Source organism: Chionomys nivalis, chromosome 6, assembly GCF_950005125.1.
Source record: "Chionomys nivalis chromosome 6, mChiNiv1.1, whole genome shotgun sequence".
Classification (NCBI taxonomy): domain Eukaryota; kingdom Metazoa; phylum Chordata; class Mammalia; order Rodentia; family Cricetidae; genus Chionomys; species Chionomys nivalis.
Genome location: NC_080091.1, coordinates 97,319,084 through 97,341,845, shown reverse-complemented (window position 1 = coordinate 97,341,845; position 22,762 = coordinate 97,319,084). Strand labels below are relative to the sequence as shown.

Here is a 22,762-nt window from a genome sequence, read left to right as displayed (position 1 = left end):
TGAGAGTTCCTGGGATTTGTGGGAAGCCAGACACAAAAACAGAAGTGATTCTACACGGAGGTCTGCAGGAGCACCGAGGATTATGGAAATATGAATTGAATGCCGTCCGAGCTCCTGAGGGAAATGCCTGTGAGGGGGCCAGCACTGCTGGTACTTTCTTCAGTCCCGCCCTGCGCTCTGCTCCCCTCTCAGATATATCAAGGTCATTTGACTTCTAATCCTGGAGACCAAGGTGCATTGGATGCTAGTCACACATCTTCACGAAGCTGCAGAGACGTCACTTTCTACTGGTGACAATCACAAAGCTCCCTACTGTTGCTTATTACCAGATCCGTTCGCAGCAATGCTCTGAGTCGCCTTGAAATCAACGTGCAGTTTGTCCTTGTGTGAAAAGGAGGAAATGGCACGTTCTTTGTCTCTGATGTTATTCAGTAAAGTCCCTAGACACTGAAACGTAAATTGATCAGTGGTAGACTAACAGGTATGATTGATTTTGTATTTCCAGATATTATAGTGTCTTTGAACATATATTCAGATGAAGATATCACATTATTTCTTTCTTCTTAAAAGGACCTATGGTATACAGGTGAAAGATGCTGTATGGGGAGGAATGGGCTTGTAGCACAACACACTGAAGAGGGAAGGCAAGCGTAAGCAGGTCGGGGTGGGGGAGGCTTTCCTTCCCTCCCACTGGAGGCCATCCTGGTCTAATGGGCGTTAGATTGACTTCCAGGGTCGTCCTTCCATTGAGCATAGATAGCCAGTGGAGGAGGTCTAACAGATTTGACATTGAGAGTCCACTTACAAATGAAGTGAATGAGTTTGTTTCACAATTCAGTTCTGTTCAAAGCAGAAGTCAAGCGCTAGTTGGCAGGTTCCTCACAGCAGTGAACTGAAGTGTTTGGGGACAGCGGTTTCTATAAATAGTAAATCTGTTTAGATCCTCCTATGTCACCCAATCCGAATCCTTGTTCCCGAGGAGCGGGACTTTTTGCTATTTACTGTTCTGTGCAAAGGCTCAGAAAGGCTGCCTTCTTCTCTCTATGGGCTGTGGGAGCTCCCAAGCTCTGCCATGCCCTTTCTTTTTAATAGAAGTACATACTCTGTCTTGCTTCAAAATATTGTTTTAAGCAACTTAGATTACACGCATATAAACCCTCTTATATGCTTTGAAAGTAAATTTCAATCTGATTCTCCAAGATGCCATCACTGCAGCTGATTCTTTGTGTTTCTGGAAAACAATTTATATGTAAATACACCCGATCCCTATGGCACCCGCTGCTCTGGTGGCCTCTGAGGAGTGTGAATTTTGATGGACAGCCATCCAAACAGCTCCCTTCTTTTTCCAATAACTTCTAGGAATTGTAAAATGTTACAACCATTCTTACAATTTTGTGTTTGTTTTAGAAATTTATGTTTATCTTCATTAAAAAGGAAACATATTCCTTTGAGAAGACCTTGCAGATTCTAGCAGAGAGCCTAAAAATCCATTCTTAACGCTGCAACCCAAGGACAACTAATGCTTTTACATTGTGTTTTTCTTTAGCAGAGCCTTTTAAACATAAACCATCCTTGTTTAATATGAGTATTTAGTTTTACAGTGCTGTTTCTATTTAATATGGTTTCTATACTTTGAAATATAATATAGAGCCCCCAAGCTGAATATTAAATATTTAAAGAAACAGTATCATTGAACAGAAACTAAATGAGTCTTCAGAAAGTAGACACTGCTTTGACGCACACTGCAGCCTCCTAGTGTAAGGTGTTACTGTTTACATAGACAAATTTCAAATGACATTTGTGATTTAGTAGCCTAGTCCCTGGAACGTGGGGTTGCAGTGCAATTTAAACTTTCTAATCTACAGAATTGAGAATATCTAGATTTCTTTAAAGCATCAAGCATTCATTATTTGGTAATAAAAATAAGTTGAAATTATTAAAGTGGGAAGATCCTGTAAGCAAACATCCATCTTCGAAATGTGGCATTTCCCTTTCTCCTCCTATAATTAAAAAGAAAATTAGCTGTAAGTGGGCTAACACTAAGAGTTTCAGAATGATGAATAAAACTTCCACTTCTGCTACTTAATTTATGCCTGAGCCTGCATCTGTGCATAAAAGGATCCATCTGATTTGGTATTCAAATACTGGCTTGATTTGCATGCTGCTGTTGACACTAAGGTTGGGAGTTCTCACTGTATAGATCTGAGATAGCAGGCTCCTTCTGCTACTCATCTTTGCTGGGCTATGACATTGCCTTGACTGCTCTTCTTACTCATGTGAGCTCCTGCTCATGGGTAGGTCAGTAATTATGGCGTGGAAAACAGAACACACGCCCATATCATCAGAACGAGGGAGAACAAGCCCTTGGAGAGTGCCCTGGGATGCGAGGAGCTGTCCCTAGAGGAAGCTAACTGGGGTGGGTGTAGGGTGTGGGAGGCAATGGGGTTGTGGTGGGGGGCACACCCAAGTAAGCGGTGGGCTGAAGCCGGGAGTACGTGGAGCTTCTCATTCCAGTCAGGAACCCAGCTGCTTCTCAATTTAGCCCTGCTACCTGGAGATGTTAATTTGATATGTACCGCTACAATTCTTATTCCTACAGGGTGAAGAATTAGTTCACTTAGAGGGAAAGTGCTGCCCAGAATGCATTTCAAGGAAGGGTTATTGTGTTTATGAACAGAAGGCAGAAATTGTGAGTATCGGGTTAATAACAGAAGACTATTAAAATTAATAGATCAAAATTAACTTAATAAGAAGATCTTTATATTCAGCAAACTATTATATATATACATACAAAGAATGTGCTAGGCATTGGGGATAGAGGACTGCAAGCAGCAGATGGTGTCTTTTCTCATGGTGGAAGGTACTTTCTAGTGTAAGAAAATAGACATGCAGACAGATAGACACGCACACACGCGCGCGCGCGCACACACACACACACAAAGTAGCGGGGTGCTGAGCTGTGGTGAACGGTGGTTTCTTCTCCCTAAGATGAGTGGGGAAGTCTTTTGTGCCAAGAAATCTAATCAGGGTGGGGTGGAGGTGAGAGTCACATGGCTATTTGGAGGACAGACCAGCAGGAGAGACCACAGACGCAAAGGCACAGAGGCAGGTGCCTGTTTGGCATGTTAGGAAATTGCAGGACTGGTTAAGTCTGGAAGAAAGGGCATGGGAGAGGAGCTAAGAGTTGAGGACTAGTAGGAGTCTAGAAGCCTCAAGTCAAGACAGCTGGGAGGTGCCTGAGAGCTTGGAGCCCTGTAGTCATGCCCTAACTTGGAAAGGATCAGACTGCCAGTGTTGGGAGATGTTTTTAGTTGTCCAGATCAGCAGTTCTCAACCTGTGGGTCATGATCCCTTTCATAGCAGTAGCTTATCAGAAATCCTGGATATCCGGTACTTACATTATGATTCATAACAGTGAAATGATACACTTGCAAAATTACAGTCATGAATTAGCAACAAAATAACTTGTGATTGGGGTCAGGACAACATGAGGAACTGCATTAAAGGGTCACAGCGTTAGGAAGGTTGAGAACAACTGCTCTCAATGAAGGTTGCCAGTGGCTTGGTTTAAGGATGTGGTAAATAACGAGCAGTCCCCAAATTCACTTTTCAGATAGAAATGGCAGCATTTGGTGAAAGCAAGATGGTTCGGTGGGTAAACAGGTTTGGTGTGTAAGCCTGACAACCTGAGTTGGGTTCCTGGACTGACGCCCAAAGTTGTCCACAGACCTGCACATGAACACTGTGCTGTACACACACACACACACACACACACACACACACACACACACACACACACACACCAACACTCCCCAAGTGTACAATAAGAGTAAAAGACATGGCAGGATTTTGATGGATTGAATGTGGGGTGAAACTCTGCTTGCTAAAGATTTATTTCTTTGGCAAAGAAAGGGATTACCTTGATCCTTTTCAGTTTGCCTTACATTCACATGTGTGTGCACAGACATGTGGGACCAGAAGTCAGTCTCGGGTGTCGTTCCTCAGATGACACGCACCTTGGCTTTCTCACCATCTGGAGTTCACCAAATAGGCTAGGGCTCACTGGCCAATGAGCTCCAGGAATCTGCTTGTCTCTGTCTACAAAGTGCTAGGATTGCAAGCATGTGATCCACTCAGCTTCTTCATGTGGGTGCTGGGGTTCAAACTCAAGGCCTCATGCTTATGTGGGAAACACTTTACCATCTGAGTTGTCTCTCCAGCCCTGTCCTGGTTTTAAGGCTCATATTTTTCATATGGCTTTTGGGATGTTGACAGATTTGTTGTGTTTTTAAACATATATCTATTGATCATCAACACAGTGGTCTCACTGACCGATCAGAGTAGGCTGGAAAGAATTGGGAGTCATTGCTCCGGCTGGTAAACTGACAGCTCTCAGTTGCATCTGTCAATGTGGAATGCTTCTGTATAGTCTCAGAGGTAACAGTGTAAGGTCAGCAAGGCAGGCTGTAAGATGCCTCCTATGCCACACACTGATCCTTAGCAGAATACGTACCCTCCTTATATAGTGAGGATAAAAATGGCACTCCCCTCCTGGCCTATTCAGAACGATAGGTGCAAAGCACCGAGAGCAGCCGGCTGCTTATCTTTAGTTGAAAACACTGATAATTTTAGAATGCTGTCATCACTTGTCTCATGGGGATATTTATTTATCTTTATTATTCTAAGAATTTAGGAACTTAATGCTTCTCTATAAATGTTGAATTTGTGTTTCTTTTCATAATATCAGTCCATCCACCTCATTTTTAGAAGTAATTTAAACCGAATGGAACTAAAGAAAACTATGTGTTAGAAATAAAAATGAATCTCCATAGTAGTCCTGGTACCATAAACATTCATGAGAACCTGTGTGCTCATGTTCAAAGCATGAATAAGAACAGCCAATATGTCAGCATATTGTCCTCACCCCAGTTGGGATGCTTTCCAAGCTTTCTATGTAGACAGATTTTATTTCTATTCATACAAAATGAATAAAGTTGCATGCTGCTTGGTGGCAATGGATGGCTCCTAATGGAAAAATTGTCCTAATGATGTTTCTAATGGGATCATAAATACATTTCTCTTTCTTTCTAGATGTCTTTAAATGCAAGTGAAGTTAAGCATATTCCAGTAAGTATGGATTTTTAATTCATGCACAAATCCTTACAGAATTGTTTTAAGTAAGGACTTGCATGAATTTACCATGGGGGACTTGGTGTCTTAGCATTTTCCATAGCTACGTTTGATCGTACTATGGTTGGAAACTAATGACGTTAACAAAAACATTTCTGTACACTAAGTTTGGCTCTTTTCTTTTGCTTATTTGTCTATAATTGATAGTTACATTTCACTAACCACGGGCACCTACACACATCCTTTCCCTTCTTCTGGTGATTTTCTCCAGCCTAGACTAGACAGATTGTTCTCTGAGGGAACTCTGGGAATGGTCCCTTCTTGAAAGAAGAGCTTCTTGAGATGGTGAAGGGTCATTCCCCAAACAGCCGGGCTTTCCTTCTCTAGTTTGTTAGCTCCGCAGTGCTGTGTGTCTTCTCTTAAAGGCAAAGTGCATGTTTATTCCTGCCAGCAAGCTTCTCATCTTTCGTGTTAGTGGATAAGTGTCTGTGAACCCAAGTCGAATATGACCGCTTCCTTCTCATGACTGTGTGCTTCAGTTGTCTGATGTTTTTCCATTCGCTTTGATAAATACCGTCAAGTTCATGGCTAGCGATAGCTTAATTAGCTCAGCAAGCATTTTATCAAGACTTTTATTTTACAGTCTACTCTCCTATGTTCTCATCTTTCCTCTCTGATCAATGCAGGGCAGCCTGCGAAGGGGCCTTGGTCTCATTCCGATTTCCAGGGTTAGTGGATTGTCAAGGAAATCACTTCTAGCCTCAGAATAGATCCTCTGTCAGACTATTTGTGCATATCACCATAATTTGCTTGACCAGAAGGGATATTTTAAGTAGAGAGATCTCCTGGCTCATGTGTAACCCACAAAAATGGACGTGAGGAAGCTTTAATTTTGAGAATACAATGACTTTCTTGTTATTTCGACTGTAATAACCATAAGGAAATGCAGGGTTTGAACCAAGCTTCTCACTCCTATTACAGAGATTGTGTTTAATGGAGCCACTAACCACTAGGTACATCAGGCAATGGTAATGCCCCCTGGTGGGTTTTGTTTAGGCTTCAGGGCTGAAATGTGTTGAAAAACACATCTTAAATTCTTCTTACCTATTCTGCTTGCCCAAAGGTACCTCACAGTTTATCTCCCGAGTGTGCTTAAAATCTTCCCATTGATGCAGCACATTAAAAGAAAGCAATTAAAAACAAAGGAGAAGCACCGTGTTTGTTAAATGCCTTCTTGTCCGATGGCATGGTTGGGAGGGCAGGGGCTGATGGTGAGCCTCTACTGGCCCCTGTGGAAGCTTGTTGTTCTGCCTCAGGAGTTTCTCTTTTGAATCTCTGTACCCTGTCACTGTCTCTACTGTCCCCCACAGGACGGGGAGAAGTGGGAAGAAGGCCCTTGTAAGGTCTGTGAATGCCAGCAGGCTCAGGTCACGTGCTATGAGCCATCCTGCCCGCCATGTCCAGTGGCCACCCTAGCCCTGGCGGTGAAGGGACGGTGCTGTCCCGACTGCACACCAGGTAGGTTCATGTCCCATTTAGTCCCGCTGAGGTGATTTTTTTTTTCCTGTCAAGAAAATTCAGATATATTCTTGGTTTTCTTCACATTTCTTTTTAGTTGCTCAAGTTTGGGAGTTTGTTGTTTTCTTAATTTTTTGGACAAATTATTTTTATTATTAATCTTTACAGAATTCATCTGGTTGGAACCATATAACTTTGGGCAAGTCATTGGCCCTTCCAATGTCTTAGTTTTTTTTTTTTTTTAATTATTAAAGGTGCCTTCTTTATCTTGAAAAAAAAAAAATTTTTGTGCTAGTCCAGGCCTGTCTGCCTTCTGCTGCTGAAAAGATAAGAATAGTTCTACAAAATCTGCCAGAGATGTTTTCTTTCTTATTTATTTTTTTAAGGTGAACTGTGAAGCAGATGGCTCCTTTTGCAGTTCTCAAATGAGGTTTTAAAGTTTCAAGACTCATTAATTTCTTCCAAAAGAAAATTTTATCTACATGTCTTGCAGTTGTGCTGTCTAGTCACCTGGGGTTGAATTAGTTCCGGTTAGTCATTGTTGGCAGGCGCCGCGACGGCCCCAGCTCAGCACTGAGTCTCCCCTTGCACAGCCCCTTCTCAGAGACGGGTGGCTTTCTGTCCATTTGTATTTCCTAATTAATTGTTTCCGTCTGTGAGCTACAGGTTCCCACGCTGGTGTCTACTCTCACCAGCACCTTGTTTTGGCTCATCAGAGTTTCACTGGAGACTGTATCCAGGGGAAAGGAGCAGAACTTCATATTTAATTATGATGCCTTTGCCAAAGTGGCTCTCTGGGCTTTGCAAAACAAATATTTAGCATGCTATGTATGATAACACTCACAGCAATCAGGGTCTTGAAAACTCTATGGGATCATTTTGCACCTGGGGTCTAATGTTCTCTGTCCCTCCTATTCCATATAATGTTCGCGTCCTGTGGACTCTTCAAGAGACTGTAGTCTTTTGTACTGAATTCCCTTCTTTGTTCTTGGTTTTAGTTCATTGCCACTCGGACTGCTTGACCTGCTCTCACTCTCCAGACCACTGTGACCTCTGCCAGGATCCCACAAAGCTGCTGCAGAACGGGCGATGTGTGCACAGCTGTGGGCTGGGCTTTTACCAAGCAGGCGGTGTCTGTTTAGGTATGGGAATCCAGAGGTAGGGTTATATAGGGTTAAAGGGATTGTCAGTGGGGTTTATTCTGCAGCTGAGCCACGGTATTGTTACAGAAGGGACCACAATGCAGGGAAATAGCCACCTAACAGTTACAACAACTTATAGGTACCTTGACTTCATTACCTTCAGATTTCTTTCTTTTGACATTTTATAGATGCTCCAATATTTCATGGAAGGTGGGGGATATGGGTACCGGATGACTGCTGATAGTCACGCTGGTTTCTTTCATTTAGAAGACTTAAAAGATGGTAACGTCCAGATGCTTGCTGTCATTTACCACAATGCTCAGTTAATCCAAAGTGGAAGTTTCCAAATTGAAGTTGATCTTCAAGGTCATTTATTAGAAGTTGCCAATTCTGCCCTCAAGGATCCAGTGGGCCAGACAGAATTTGTTGTGTTGTTCCATGTCACACAGATAACTACTAATGGAGCTTCTCTTTAGAAATTATCAGAGGATTCAGAATGAGTTCAGCTGCACTACGGAATGTTTGTGCATCTGAGAATATCCTACCTAGGAAAGCTCAGCTTGGTTGAGGTCAGAGCCTTTTGTCACTTTTACCTCTGATTTGTAAAGCTAAAAACTCATTTACTGGTTTATGGCCTGGCTGTGAATAGTTAACTTCCTGGTTCCCTCAAATGGTAGTGATGAGGATTAAGCATGTGAACATGGTTAAGGGTGTTGTAGAGTGTCTAGGAGACAGGCGATTCTTATTAAGGGTTAGCTACTTTCATCACTATTATTTTAATTATTTTCTTTTTCTTTCTTGATTTATAGTCTTCATTCTTTTTGAAGGGTGTTTAGGGACATTCTTAGAAAACAAGTTGGATAATAAAGGTATTAAGGACTATTAGATAAGTAGAAAAGACCAAGGCTTTTGAGCCAGACTGCCTGGTTTCAAATGCCAGTATCTGTTGGCTTTGGGCAGGTTATTTAATTTCTGGTGCTGGTCTCTCATATGTAAAATCGGGATTAATCGTGCCTACTCCCTAGTGTTGTTGTGCGGATTAAAGTGTCCATATCTACAAAACCATTGCCCAATGCCTGGCATGAGCTATTTAGTCTAAAGAATTGTTTATGACCCAGAGCTTCAGGATTGGGGTCTGTGAGAGTCAGCTTGGGAGTGGTATATTCCAGCTAACCTCAGGTCTTGCTTTTCTTCTCACCTTGTCTGGGAGAAGCCTGCCAGCCCCAGTGCTCCGCGTGCACCAGTGGACTGGAGTGTTCATCTTGCCTGCCTCCTCTGCTGATGAAGCAGGGACAGTGTGTGTCTACCTGTGGGGATGGCTTCTACCAAGACCGCCACTCCTGTGCAGGTAAACGCTGGCTGGGCTCCAGGTGGGTGTGCTACAGAGAGCTGCCACAGCCCCAGCCTGTCATAAACTGGAGGCTGACAGCAGCTGTGATCAAGTCACTCGAATGGGAGGTGTGCTTTGGTTCTTCTAGGGTTTGTCCCTGCCTTAGTTAGGGTTTTCTATTGCTGTAATAAAATACCACGACCAAAAGCAACTTGTGGGAGAGGAGTGTTCGCCTCACCTTACACTTTGTCCTCACAGTCCATCATGACAGGAATTCAAGGTAGCAACCTGGAGACAGGAAGTGAATGGAAGCCAAAGCCGCGGAGGCGTGCTGCTTACTAGCTTGCTCTTTGTAGTTTGCTCAGCCTGCTTTCTTTTCCAGCTCAGGGCAGAGAAGGCGCCAACCACAGTGCCCTGGGCCTTCCTACATCAATCATTAATCTAGATAATACAGGCAGAGGCTTGCTCATTGACCAATCTTGCAGGGTTAGTTTTTTTTCAACAGAAGTGCCCTTTTCCTAAATGACTGTAGCCTTGCTATTCCGCACTGCCATAGGCCAAAGCAACTTTTGTTTTTTTTTTTAGATATCACACTTTCCTTCCTTTCTTTCTCTTTCTTTTTTTTATTTTTTCTCTATTTATTTATTTAATTATTAAAGATTTCTGCCTCCTCCCCACCACCACCTCCCATTTCCATCCCCCTCCCCCAATCAAGTCTCCCTCCCTCATCAGCCCGAAGAGCAGTCAGGGTTCCCTGCCCTGTGGGAAGTCCAAGGACCTCCCACCTCCTTCCAGGTCTAGTAAGGTGAGCATCCAAACTGCCTAGGCTCCCACAAAGCCAGTACGTGCAGTAGGATCAAAACCCAGTGCCATTGTTCTTGACTTCTCAGCAACTTCTTTATTAACCAATGGTAATAAAACATATTCACATCATACAGAGGGGAATTCTACCTCAACTAGCTTGTGACATGTGACAAAATCTGACCAGGACATTCCCTGGGCATTCATATGGTGCAAGTTTGTTTCTTTATGGAGTCATGTTCATGTAGTAAACTTTAAGAGCTGGTGCCAAGGGGAGGATATTTTAATTAGCTGGAAACACATGAATGTATTGTTGCCGGCTCTGCGGGGTTCTAGGTTTTGTGGAACTTATAGAACAGGCTGTTTCAAGTGAGAGCACTGTTTGCTCACCCTCTTCTGTGTGATTTCTTTAAGATAAAGTTCAAATACTTAATACTTTAATTTGATTTATTTATGCTTAACCAAGTTTTGAATAATGTTTGGAATCATAAATGTAAGTTAAAATGTGCCAATTTTTTATGTTAATTTTGGGTTCTTTACTTATTTATTTTTGAGACACTGTTGAGCCCCAGCTGGCCTTATAATTTCAGTCTGCCTGCCTCAGCCTCTTGAGTGCTGAGAATACAATTGTGTACCACTACACTTGTTTCTAAAACTCTTTTAAATGCAGAAGTGGGGAAAGAGGGTCGTTGAGAAAGAAATGCAGAGATCAGAGAATGGTGTTCATCTTTGGAAGGAAATACGCCCATGTACTTTGACCCCAAAGCTAGGTGTGTGGTATCAGGTTAATATGAAAGGTGGGGTGGGGAAAGGAGACTGTGGCTGTTGCCCCTGCCACTCTAGGGAGAAGGGATGAATATGTGATGAACAGTGGAAGGTGGGCCCATCTGTGACACAGCTGGAATCTTCTGTGTGGTTCCCCATGCCCTTGGTTGGCATGGAGAAGAGTTAAGAAGAATAAATACATGCCATTCATCAGCTATGTGGGACAAAGTAGCTCCCATGCCTTGTGCAGGTGCTATGTGGAAGTGGCTGCTGGCTCCCTTGGTCCCAAGCTGTGGGAAGAGTCTAAATCCATGGCACTGAGAAAATGATTCAAATGAAAGGCTAGAACTATCCATACCGATGGTGATGTGAGAGCCAAAGGTCCGTTTAGTTACCAACCAATCACTTTATGGAACATGGAGCACAGGGTAGCTTCGGTCTGGCCTGGGGGTTCTTTTTATGGTTCAAGTAGCATACCTTCTCCATTTTTGTTTCCCCAGCATGAAAGGCTAACACATTTGTTGAGCAAGTGTTAAATAAAATGTTCTTGAAATGGACAGTTCTTGTAGGACCAGTGTTTTCATTAACGTCTCAGCTATAAAAGAGAGGGAAACAAAACCAAGCAGAAACCAAAGTCCAGACCTCTTGTGTTTACATCTCACCATGTTTTGTTTACCTGATGTCTTAGAACAGGCTCAAAGTGGGTAGTGAAAACAGCCTTACAAGTATTAATGACTGGGAAATTTAGGGAAACAGCTGAAATTTCAATTAGATGAAATTATTGAATAGATTCCCTTTCTTTCTCCTGTTAACATCAAAGAGACCTCCTGCTAACATATCTATGACCCATGTCCCCTTGAAGAAAGTTAAGGTCCTACCTCACCTCCTAACATACACACACATAAATAAACATACATACACACTTATACACACATTCATTCACATAAACATACGTACAAACAGATACATACACTCATTTACAAATACATACATGCAAACATACACATACACAAACACTCATTCACGCGTGCATAAATACAAGTAAACATGCACACTCACATACGTATAAAAAAAGACACACGCCACTTACATATTCTCCCTTCTTCTCTTTGGTCATTTCCCCCTGTCACGCTCACTGTTTTAATTGGTGGTGCTCATACTGGTTTAGGGCACTTTGAAGCAGGTAATGTTTCATTTGATTACTGGTTTACATAACCGCCTGCTTCACATTCCATCCACAAATCCTCGTGCAAACGCCTCTGGTAGAAAGTTGCTGGGAAAATTTGTTCGCGCTCCCTCCAGGGAATTAAACCAATTTGCTTTAGTTCAGGCTGGTTGCATTTTTATGCATAAAATAAGAAGGAGGAGAAAAGGCAGAGCAAGAGGAAGGAAGGAAAGAAGAGGAGGGTGTGATCTTAGAAGCTAAAGCAAGATTTGTGACCAGTTGCCATTACTGTCTTGGCATTGAGACTATGTAAACGCTCTTCACAAAAAGCGCTCTCTCTCTCTCTCTCTCTCTCTCTCTCTCTCTCTCTCTCTCTCTCTCTCTCTCTCTCTCTCTCTCTCTTTCTCTCCTGCAATACTTATGCTTGTGCCATTTGTGTTGACTTTTCACCATTGACCTTGGTAGTCTGTCAGCCAGATCATGTTCTTCCAATATGTGCTAAACTTTTCAAAAAGATGCCTGCCATTTTACAGCGGCAGGGTTTCCTGAATTGATTTCTCTTGGCAGAGTCATTTATGCTTTGACTGGGATATTTATCCACTTTATTGACCCATCAAAACCAAGAGAAAGTGAGCATTTCGCCAGGGAAACTAATTAACAGAAATCTCCTGATTAATATTCATGCTCGCTATGTTAGATATAGGCAGAGTAAAAAATATGGGACAAAGCCAAGTAACAAGTAAACATGGCTCTTCAAAAACAAGACCGTGAGCAGGTAAATGAAACAGCAAAGAAAGACCCTGAGTCCTGACAGAGAATCTCTTCCACAGGGCTTTTCCTCTTTTTTCTTTTTTTAAGATCATTTTTCCTTCCTCAGGAGGTTGGAGATATGTAGCCATATACACTGTGCCTTATAAACATCTGAACATATATCAGTATTGTTACATTTCAGATTTGATTAAGCCCAATAATGCTATAATTATGGATGACAGCTTGTCAAGTCTCCATTTCATTTCCTTGCTTTCTTCAGGTTTGAAGTTTGATGATTGATATTGACATGCTATACCAAGACTCAGCACTGCCCAGTTTGTATAGTAACCTAAAAAATTGTAAACCAGTGATGTGTTGCTTGTCTCTTTTATCTACCAGATAGGACCATGGAGGAATCACCCTGTCAGTGCCAATCCTTGCATTTAGTAAGGCCCTTAGATTTCTATGTTAACCTTTATGCATCCTTTGCCACCAGCTCGATCTGCTTCAACACAGCCTCTTGCTCACTGCACCCCACCCGTATTTGATTCCTTATACCTCAGGTCCCAGGACTGGATTTTTGCTACTTCTCCTGTTCTGATTTATTTTCGGGGACCAAAAATCTATCTGTTAGTCACTTGCAGTCAGGTGTCAAGCCTTCTCCATGTGTGAGTGCTTTCCCTCTGCTGAATGCCTTGCCCCTCTAAGTCTGGATCCAGGCTGCACTCCCGAGGGCCTGAGAACACTCCTCCTTTTTTTCCCTACCCCTCTCTTTAGTCACCTTTGTTTTATCTTGGTGAGACCCCTGAAGGATACACACACACACACACACAAAATAAATAGAAGCCAAAGATGCCCTAAGAAAGAAAGATAAAGAAGCTAATATCACAGATTCAGTAACTTTTCTACTGCTCTGACAAAACACTGTGACCACGGCCATTCATAAACTGTTTCATTGGACTCATGGTTTCAGCAGGCTAGAGTTCCTAGTGCTGGAGCGGTAGCTGAGAGCTTACATCTCCATCCACAAGCAGGAAGCAGAGAAAGAACACTGCAAATGGCTTTGGAAACCGCAAAGCCAGCCCTTACTGACACACCTCCTCTAAGGCCACTTCTCATAATTCTTCCCAAACAGTTTCACCAGCTGAGGACCAAGTATTGATGCATGATCCTGTGGGTCCGTTCTCATTCAGAGGACCACCGTCACGACTTGTGATTAGCCTTTGAGGAGGCATGGGTAGGATTTTGCCCATTTTTTAAGATGTATGTGTCAGTGTTTCTCTTATTTGCTTGGGGGAGGTGTGAGGCTGATGTCACAGTGCAAGGCTACCTTTGCATTGCAGGTCTAGAGTTGCAAGGAGTGAAGGACACTGTATAAACTTCAGAACTGGAGGCAAAGACCTGGGTTTTCATTTTGGGTCTGTCATATGCATGTGTCTGAGCCCCATGCTTCAACAGACTGTGGGTACCATGGAGACAGAGATGTTTGTCCCATCCTTGTTGTTAATATTAAAAGACCAAGTTCATGTGACTTAGTTAGAAAATGGAGCCAGGTGCCTTGCAAGTCTGCTTCCTATTGGCTTTCTCCCCTGTCTGTTATCTTTCTAGTCATTCTATTTGAACCCCCACTCTAGATTCCTAGACTATGGGGTAAATAACCCAGTCATTGTCTATAGTGAGCTGTCAATCAAGGTGGACTAGCTGTTACTTATAGAGATAGCCAAAACCAAAATAACAACAATCAGAACTGAAACAGCAAATTCTGCAAAGTGCATTCTATTTGAACGTTCTTATGCACAGAAACCCAAGGAATCAAGCAGCCGGACATTTTATAGGATTGTAAGTGAGGAGATTATTTTAACCTCCATTTACCACATCCTGCTATATGGCTGTGGGCAAGTCATTTAACCTTTCAGAGGCTCATTCTCCTCAACTCTGTAATGAGAATAGTATTATGGACTTCAAACAATTACGAGGAGGACTAGAAGAGAATTTTGAAAAGTATCAATCTATTCTGCCTGGCACGGAGTACGTGCGTGATAGAAGGCAGCTACAGACATGATTGAAGTCACTCTTTTATTTTTCAACCTGGGGAGAGGAACACCACATGGCTTGCATGAAGAGACAAGCCGATTTTGACATTAACGTCTGGTTAAAAATAGAATACACTCATATCTGATAGATGAGTAAATAAAATGCAGAGATCACATTTCACGTCTCCCAAGTTAAAATTCTCTTCTCATTTGCTTGCAGTGTTTGGACTAAATGATGAGATGCTGAAATTACTTGGATTTCAGTCAGAATTAGTGTATCTTTAGAGAAAACGTTTATGATGAGCAGCTCCAAATTTTACATATATAATGAGAGGTTGGACTGGCTAAGATCTTAAACATAAGGTTTGAGCAGAGGAACTTCTAAAATTTGTTACTTGTCGGAGGGTGTGGTGGGTTAGCACACCTTGTCATTGGCATTGGAGGAGTGGGGCTGATTCCTTGGAGCATGGTTCACTGTGATAAGGACTTAATGGCTTATGCTTGTGCCTGTGACTAATGGTAGTCTCATGGTGTCCACAAGGAGGGTATGAACTCTCAACCAGACAGGCACCCTCCTCGGCAGCTCCTGACTAGGGTAGCCACCTTCAGGCTCATGTCCCCCACAGCTCATGTAATATGCCCCAGAGGCAGAGTGCCCTTGCCAGTTCTCCTACTCAGGCACGTGGTGAGTCTGGAGGCCAGTGATCCTGCCATGCCAGCTCCACTCATTTTGTTCAGCTTTGTGAATCCTCTGCATTGCCCTTCCCTTTGTTTTCCTTCTGTGGTCGTGATCACTTATGTAGCTGCTGTCTCTGAAAGGGGAATTTCCCTTCAAGTGCCATTCCTGTCCCTCCCTTCTGCTCATGCAGCAAATGCCTGTCTAGCCTGTTTCATGTATCCGGCTTCTTACCAGACACCATGGGAACAGTGAGCTGGACAGACAGCTTTCCTGCAGTTAGGGACGTTTCTTCTCAATGGGAGAGACAGTCCCCTATGCAGATAAATAAGGTCTCTTTGGTTGTTGTCTTTATACTTATGTGAATGTATATCCATTAGTGTCTTGAGGCCAGTTTTCAAAACATGTTACTGAAGTAGGGTTATCTCTCATCTTTATGAATTTCACGTAGTATATTATACATGCAAAACGTCTGGGATACTTTTTGATGGGAGAAAAATGTCATGTGCCATTGCATGGGGAAGTACAGGAATGTTCAGGCAGGCCTCGACAGTGGCCTGCGGGTGACCTGCTTTTCTTTGAGCTCCTGACATTAGCTCCTTGTCAGCAGTTCTCGGCTAGGTGTAGCCTCGGGAAAATCACACAGTCTCTGTTTTCCCTTCCCTCTTTCTTTTTATGTCTCTTGCCTAAGGTAGCAGAGTGCTTACTGTCTCGGGTAGAGTGCAGGGAGTGTTTCAAGACTCATCAAAGGGAGGGGAGGCCAACAGCATGGCCTTTGTAGAATATGCATTTCATGAGTAAACTAGTTGAAGGGCAGCAGGCAACAGTGGCTTTCCAGGCCCCCTTCTCTTTGGGCATGCCTGTATAGGAGAAGCACAGGAAGGGGAAGGTACTTGGTGATGGAGAAGGTACCTGGTGTTGGGAAAGGTACCTGGTGGTGATGGAGAAGGTACCTGGTAATGATGGAGAAGGTACCTGGTGATGGAGAAGGTACCTGGTGATGATGGAAAAGGTATCTGGTGATGGAGAAGGTGCCTGGTGATGATGGGGAAGGTACCTGGTGATGATGGAGAAGGTACCTGGTGATGGAGAAGGTACCTGGTGATGGAGAAGGTCCTGGTGCTGACGGTGAAGGTATCTGGTGATGGAGAAGGTACTTGGTGATGGGGAAGGGACCTGGTGATGGGGAAGGTACCTGGTGATGATGGAAAAGGTACCTGGTGATGGGGAAGGGACCCAATGATGGAGAAGGTACCTGATGATACATTGCCTGGGAACACTGCTGTAACCAGAGACTATGTGGCATCTGTCTGCACTTCTTAGAGTGACACTGAGCAAACAAACATTTCACAGACGAGAGGAAGCCCACTACAGATGAGAGAGTCTGTCTTACAGAACAGATCTCATTCTTTCTTACACATATGAACCCCCAAATATTTCAGTGACAGGTTACAAACTAGTGACATCTGCTGGCTTCCTGCCCAGTTCTTGCCATTCTGTTATTTTAGCTCGACTGTATAGCATCCACTCTTTCTCTTTCACACTTAATCCTCTTACACTGTCCCTGCTCTGCCTTCCCTGTTGCCTACAGACCTCACATTAGCTCCCCTCTGAGTCCTGAGCATCTGTACTGATACCCAGGAAATCTGAAAACATGCCCAGTCGAAGGCTTGGCTTGGCCCTGTGGTCCCTCCTTTGGCTTTCCATGTCTGTAGACAAATAGGCAGTGCTGAAGAACTCAGTAGGTGTGCCACGAACAGGAGCTAGGGGACAGGTTGGAACGGATGCTCAGCATCGGGGTTACCCCTGATCTCGGTGGATGCATACTGAGGGTGGAGCTAGGGAACCGGGACCGAGATGGATGCTCAGCAGAGGTCTATACAGCCGAGGAACAGCCTAGTGGTCACTGTGTTTGCCAGCATCTCGTGTTGAAGACCCAGGAGTGCAGCTTAGGGGCTGGAGACAGAACGTTCCCAGAGCAGACTGGTGTGATGGTTTAGTCAGTGAATGTGCATGTCACACAGCCTGATGGTCTGAGGTCTTCCCCTGGAACTCACACAAGGGAGGGAGAGCATCCTACACAGAGCTGTCCCCTGACTTCCCCAGGCACACTGCAGCTTGTGCTCTCCCCAGCTCCTGTTATACTGCTAGTACTGACTACAGAGTAGCATGTCCATGGGCAACTGGACGTCTTTCCTTACTTTCTGATCTACGGACCAATGGAAAGCCAGCCTTGTGTAAAAATCTCTTTTCATGTTTACCTCCTGAAGCCTCCATCCATGGGGAAATCCTTTCTTGGGTCCACACTTTGTCTACAGAGACACTGTTACCCAACACCAGTAAATCTTTCAGCTATATTCCGAGCATGGTTAAAAGATTAACTAGCTATTTACCTATTATGTGCCTGGGGGAAGCAGATTATAGCCACTCTCCTTTAGTAATGTTTTTCCCTTAAGTACCAATAACTCCATGTTTATTCCACAGAAATAATTTGATAAAGGCAATAAAATGTAAGGTAAAATAAAAAGTCAACAAAAGTCCCTAGCTCAAACTCCCTCAGGTCACTTCTGTTAGTATCTTGATGTCTGCCTTCCTAATTTATGAATTCATTTATGTGTGTATGTGAGGATGCATGCACACACTCCTTTTTTTCCAAACTAAAATCACTCGTTACATGCCGCTGCCTTGCCTCTTTTCCCCATGTTGTTTCTTATCTCCTGCAACTCGTGATTTTAAAGCTATTGCATGATTTTCTTTCTCTAACTATGCAGTCATTCATTGAGCCAACCTTCTGCTGTTTGATATCTGTTCTTCATTGGCCATTATCATAAAAAACAATGATATAAACATCTTCAGTAGAAATTGTCGTGAGTCATTTTAATTACATTCATAAACAACCCATTGCTGGGCTTGGATGTGTGTGTGCATGGTTAAGTTTTCGATGCACATTGGCATGACTCCCTTGTAGAAGGTGGTGTTAGTGTTCACTCTTGCAGAAATGCATGGGTGTGCCTCCTTGCCATGCCTTTGTTCACACGGGACATCCCAGTGTGACTCATGTAAAATAGATACCTGTTGGGTTTTTGTTTTGTTTTGTTTTTTACTTATTTCTGGATCACGAGAACCGAAACAGGCTGAGTGAGTCAGGCTTGTATTTTACGGCTCATTTTTACCACTGGCCTCTGTTGGGCTCTTTTCTTGTTTCTTTCTCATTCTGTCTATCACTCCGTCTGTCCGCTTTGGTGTTGCACCGTATTTCTGCCCCTTCTCACCCATCTCCTTACAAGCAGCTATGGTATTTTTTCTGTGTGTTTACACGCATGTTCATGTGTGTTCGGTTGTATGTGCATTTGTGTAAACATGCATGTGGAGACCAGTAGACAACTTTGGTTATTATCCTCAGGAACACTGTCCATGTCCTTTGAGACAGGTCTCTCATTGACCTGGGGCTCATCAAATTGGTTAGACTGTCTGGCCAGAGGCTGTGGGGTCCTGCTGTCTTTGCCTCCAGCTCAGGGATTACAAGTATACCCGCCACGTCTGCCATTTTGACATCTATTCTGGGGATCAAGCTCAGACCCTCATGATGGCAAGACAAGAACTTCACTGAATGAGCCTTTTCCCTAGCCCCAATGTAACTACTGTAATATAGTTTGTTGCATGTTTTGGAATATGTATGTTTAATTGCTTTAGTACAAGGTATGGTTCAGAAAATTTCTGGGTGGATTCTTCCTTCTTCCCCTTATTTCCTCGGTAAGCAACATGTCTAAGACACATATGTGTTGCTATGTTTAAGTCCAGTCCATCCTGCCTAGTTATGGCTTATCTGTTTGGTTTGCATATATTTGGATTGTTTGGTTATTTGTGAGGTTATAAAGTCATCTTTTTTTAATGAACCATATCACATACTTGTGCATTTTCAAAATCCCTGGAGATCAGACATTTTCATTTGGGGGTTTGGAGTCCTTGTTTGGCAAAGGGAAGCAGGCAGAAGCCTAGCCTGCTAAGGAACGTAGCATTGGAGTTGAGGGATCAGATATGATGACTTCTCAGATGTCCCTTTAAAGCCTGTGTGATGTTGAGCTTCTAGGCAATGAGGTTGGTCTCTTGTGGGACTGTGGACGAAGGGGTGCTAGTGGGTGGAGGGGACCTTCTGGATGCCTAAGCATCACCGTACTATTGCTAGTGGCTTCCCAAAGAACTTTCATTGCTTGGTGCAGATTGTAAGGGAAATGTGGAGCATGAAGTGTCTGGGAAGGGGTGGATCCCCATTGTACAGCCACTGACATACACCTCAAGGCTCCGTTTCTCTCCTCCCTTCAAACTGAGTCTACCTTTCCAGGAGGAGTCTTCCCCGTCTTTGGTGAACTTTAATTTTCTCCCTTGAAAATTACTTTGCCTTTGGCAAGAGGGGAGACACAATCTTCCAGGTCTCCCTGCAGACACTCGTGGGATCACATCCAGTAGTTTGCTTCTCTGGACTTGTCTCATTGTGTCCCTGAGAATTTGGCACAACAAACATTATTCTCATCATATGGGATAGAAAGCCAAGGAACCATGAACTTGACTTTAAAGTAGAAACATAATTTCATCCAGGAAGAGCCTCATACAGGGTTGGGATGTAGCTCAGCTGATAACGTGCTTTCTCAGCATGAAGAGGCCCCGAGGACCTCTAGTCCCATATAAATGAATTGTGGTAGTGCTTGGCATCTGTAGGCCAAGAACTTGGGAGACAGAATCAAGAATCAGACGTTCAAGGTCATCCTCAGCTGCATAGGCTGCTCACGTCCACTCTGAGCTAGAGATATGTCTTAAAAGAAGAAATAGAAGGAAAGTTAGTGGAAAGAGGGCATCTTGTTTATATATAATCACTGGGTGGGGGGGTGGCTTAGTGGGTGAGGATTGCTCATTACACAAACACGAGGATTGGAGTTTAAATTCCTAGCATCCATGTACAAAGCCAGGCATGGCTCTGCATGGGTCTATAACTCCAGAGCTGTTGAGAAAACGGGAGGATTGCTGGGACTTCCTGGTCATTAACCTAGCTCCAAGTTCAGTGAGAGACCCCGTATTAAACTGATAAGGTAGAGTGATAGAACGGGATACGCAATGTCCTCTGGGCTCCGTGAGTACATACAGGGGCACACACACACATACACACACACACACACACACACACACACACACACACACACACACACACACACACTAGCTCCTGACAACAATCCTCAGCAAGCACTTCGCAGTCTTCGTGAGATGGAACGAAAAGTCACCTTGTTCTAAAATGAATGAAAGACAGTACAGAAGAGCTTGGTTGGTGTTGGCAGTCCTGCTGTGGCTGAGGCTGCTTCTGGTGCTGTGTAGTTGTCAGAGTATTCTGGTAGCCTGGAATTGGGACCTGGCTTCCCTAGTGATCTAAGATGATTCCCCAAACTGGTATTCCAGCCTGCAGAGGGGGTGGAGAGCCCAGCCAAGGCTGCTTCTCTTCCCTGCTGGGACACTGATTCTCAAGCTGGAGTCTGTGAGCACCAGACCCCCTGTCTACACTCAGCAATGGCTTTCTAGAAAGCAGCTGCCTGCAGGGAGGACTTGAACTCTGAAGGGGTACTGCATTTTATTCTTTTTATTTTTATTTTTTGAGACAGGGTTGCATATTATTCTTTAAGAAGCATAGGTTTTTAAAGTTTTCTAAAATCTTCTACTTCTATATTATCAAGTGCAAAAGGGTTTTTTTTGTTTGTTTGTTTGTTGTTTTTTTGTTCTCAGAGTAGGGTTTCAGTATAAAGCTGGCAAAGGAAAGGCCATCCCTTCTTTTCACTTTTGAAATGAATTGTTTGATGAGTCAACGCATGCCTAGCTATGCCTCAGAAAAGTCAGGGCTCTTCCCAAATAACATGATGTACTGAGAGAGAGATGAGAAGGCGGCTTTGCCTCGTTCTCACTTTCAAATATCCATTACCGCGATATTCACGATGTACAGCACAAACCCTCGATGATGTGGGGTGTGTCACCAAGCAACACGATGCTGAAAAGTCAGTGAGTGAGTGACTCATTGCTTTCCCTAAGACTCCCAGTGGAGCAGGAGCCCCTTGTAAACTAAGTGCAAGAGGAGATAGCTGGCAGGCACGCATGCTCCGTGTTGGAAATTAGACATCAGATGTAAAGCCCAGCAGGTACGTGTCGCCCGAAGTTGACAGCTCAGGGCAGCCTGTCCTGAAATAGAGTCTCCTCTGGCGTTGTGCCTGCACCGAACCTGCTGCTGGAGGAAAGAGCAGCGACCACTATTGAATTTGCTAGTAGATATCAGTGTATTCATCATTGAAAACACATCTGGGTTTTAGTATTTTAAAAATAAATTTTATACCCTTAAGGTTGGCACCCTGTGGGTGGCTGGTTCTATGCAGAAGGTGGCCAATGACATGATTGTCCTGTAATGAATCAAAATCTGTGTATATTCATTTAGCACACATTGGTATTATGATATAGTGTCAGAGTCTCACTGTAAGTATGCTAAGAATTCCTGAGTGACCTTTATAAAATATAAACAAGAGAGTTAAGTATAAATGCATTCAACTCAAGAGATGTCTGTGAGACACCAACAGTGTGCTCAGACACAGTCAACAGAGTAAAAATGGGCTCTGCCTCTATGAAGCTTACACCTTCAAGACAGGACTAGATAATAACAGCAAAGACTTGGCTCATCTCTCCTTCCTATGTCACTAGCCTAAGCCTCTGTAATTGTTCACCTGGACATTGAGTACACTCCATAGTGGTCACCTCACTTACCTGTATGACCTCACCCACTTTCTCCATGGCAACCATAAGAGGTTCGACACTTTAAATTAGATCTTGCATCACTTTTGCATGATCCCTTTTGGTGACCTCATGGTACAATTAGGATAAAAATCCCATGCTGCCCAATGATGTCCAAGGCCGAGAGTTGCACTACCGTGCTCTATAGAGGCCCAGCAGCTCCAAACACAAGGGCTGCCCCAGTTCCCCACACCCAATCTCCACCTCCAAAAGATGTGGCTTGGGCTGCTCTCTGGTGCTCCCCATAGCTAGATACCCCTCCTTCAGCTCCACTGAAGTTGGTCCCACCACCCCCACCACTGTTACTCTGTCGTAGTCTTCCTGGCAGTTAACACAATTCGTAATTATCTTTAAATCCACCAGAGAGAAAAATTGTCTGAAATTAAGACTTTGTTGTGCAATTTAGAACTGAGAGAGGGGGATTGGATTCTGAAGTTTGCAATGTAGGTGTCTTTTCTTCTGCTCCCAAACAAATACTTAATTAAATTGCTAAGGTATGATTACCCAATCACTTGTAGGCAGCAAATGCATTCATTTTCTCCGCCAATTTGGTTGATCAGAATCAATGCCTCTGGAAGATAGATTGTTCTCCGTTGTGAAGGAAATGCTTTAAAATTAAGATGTGTTAAGCAAGTTACA

General features: G+C 43.5%; 1 protein-coding gene across 1 annotated transcript in view; it reads left to right on the top strand.

The window, feature by feature from the left end:
* Fras1 (Fraser extracellular matrix complex subunit 1) overlaps positions 1 to 22,762 on the top strand; it is a 350,600-nt gene that overhangs the window by 129,661 nt on the left and 198,177 nt on the right. The window contains exons 9-13 of the mRNA XM_057772897.1: positions 2,600 to 2,689; positions 5,092 to 5,127; positions 6,501 to 6,648; positions 7,647 to 7,790; positions 9,004 to 9,138. Of these exons, the coding sequence (XP_057628880.1) occupies positions 2,600 to 2,689; positions 5,092 to 5,127; positions 6,501 to 6,648; positions 7,647 to 7,790; positions 9,004 to 9,138 (553 nt within the window). The remainder of the gene's footprint in view (positions 1 to 2,599; positions 2,690 to 5,091; positions 5,128 to 6,500; positions 6,649 to 7,646; positions 7,791 to 9,003; positions 9,139 to 22,762) is intronic.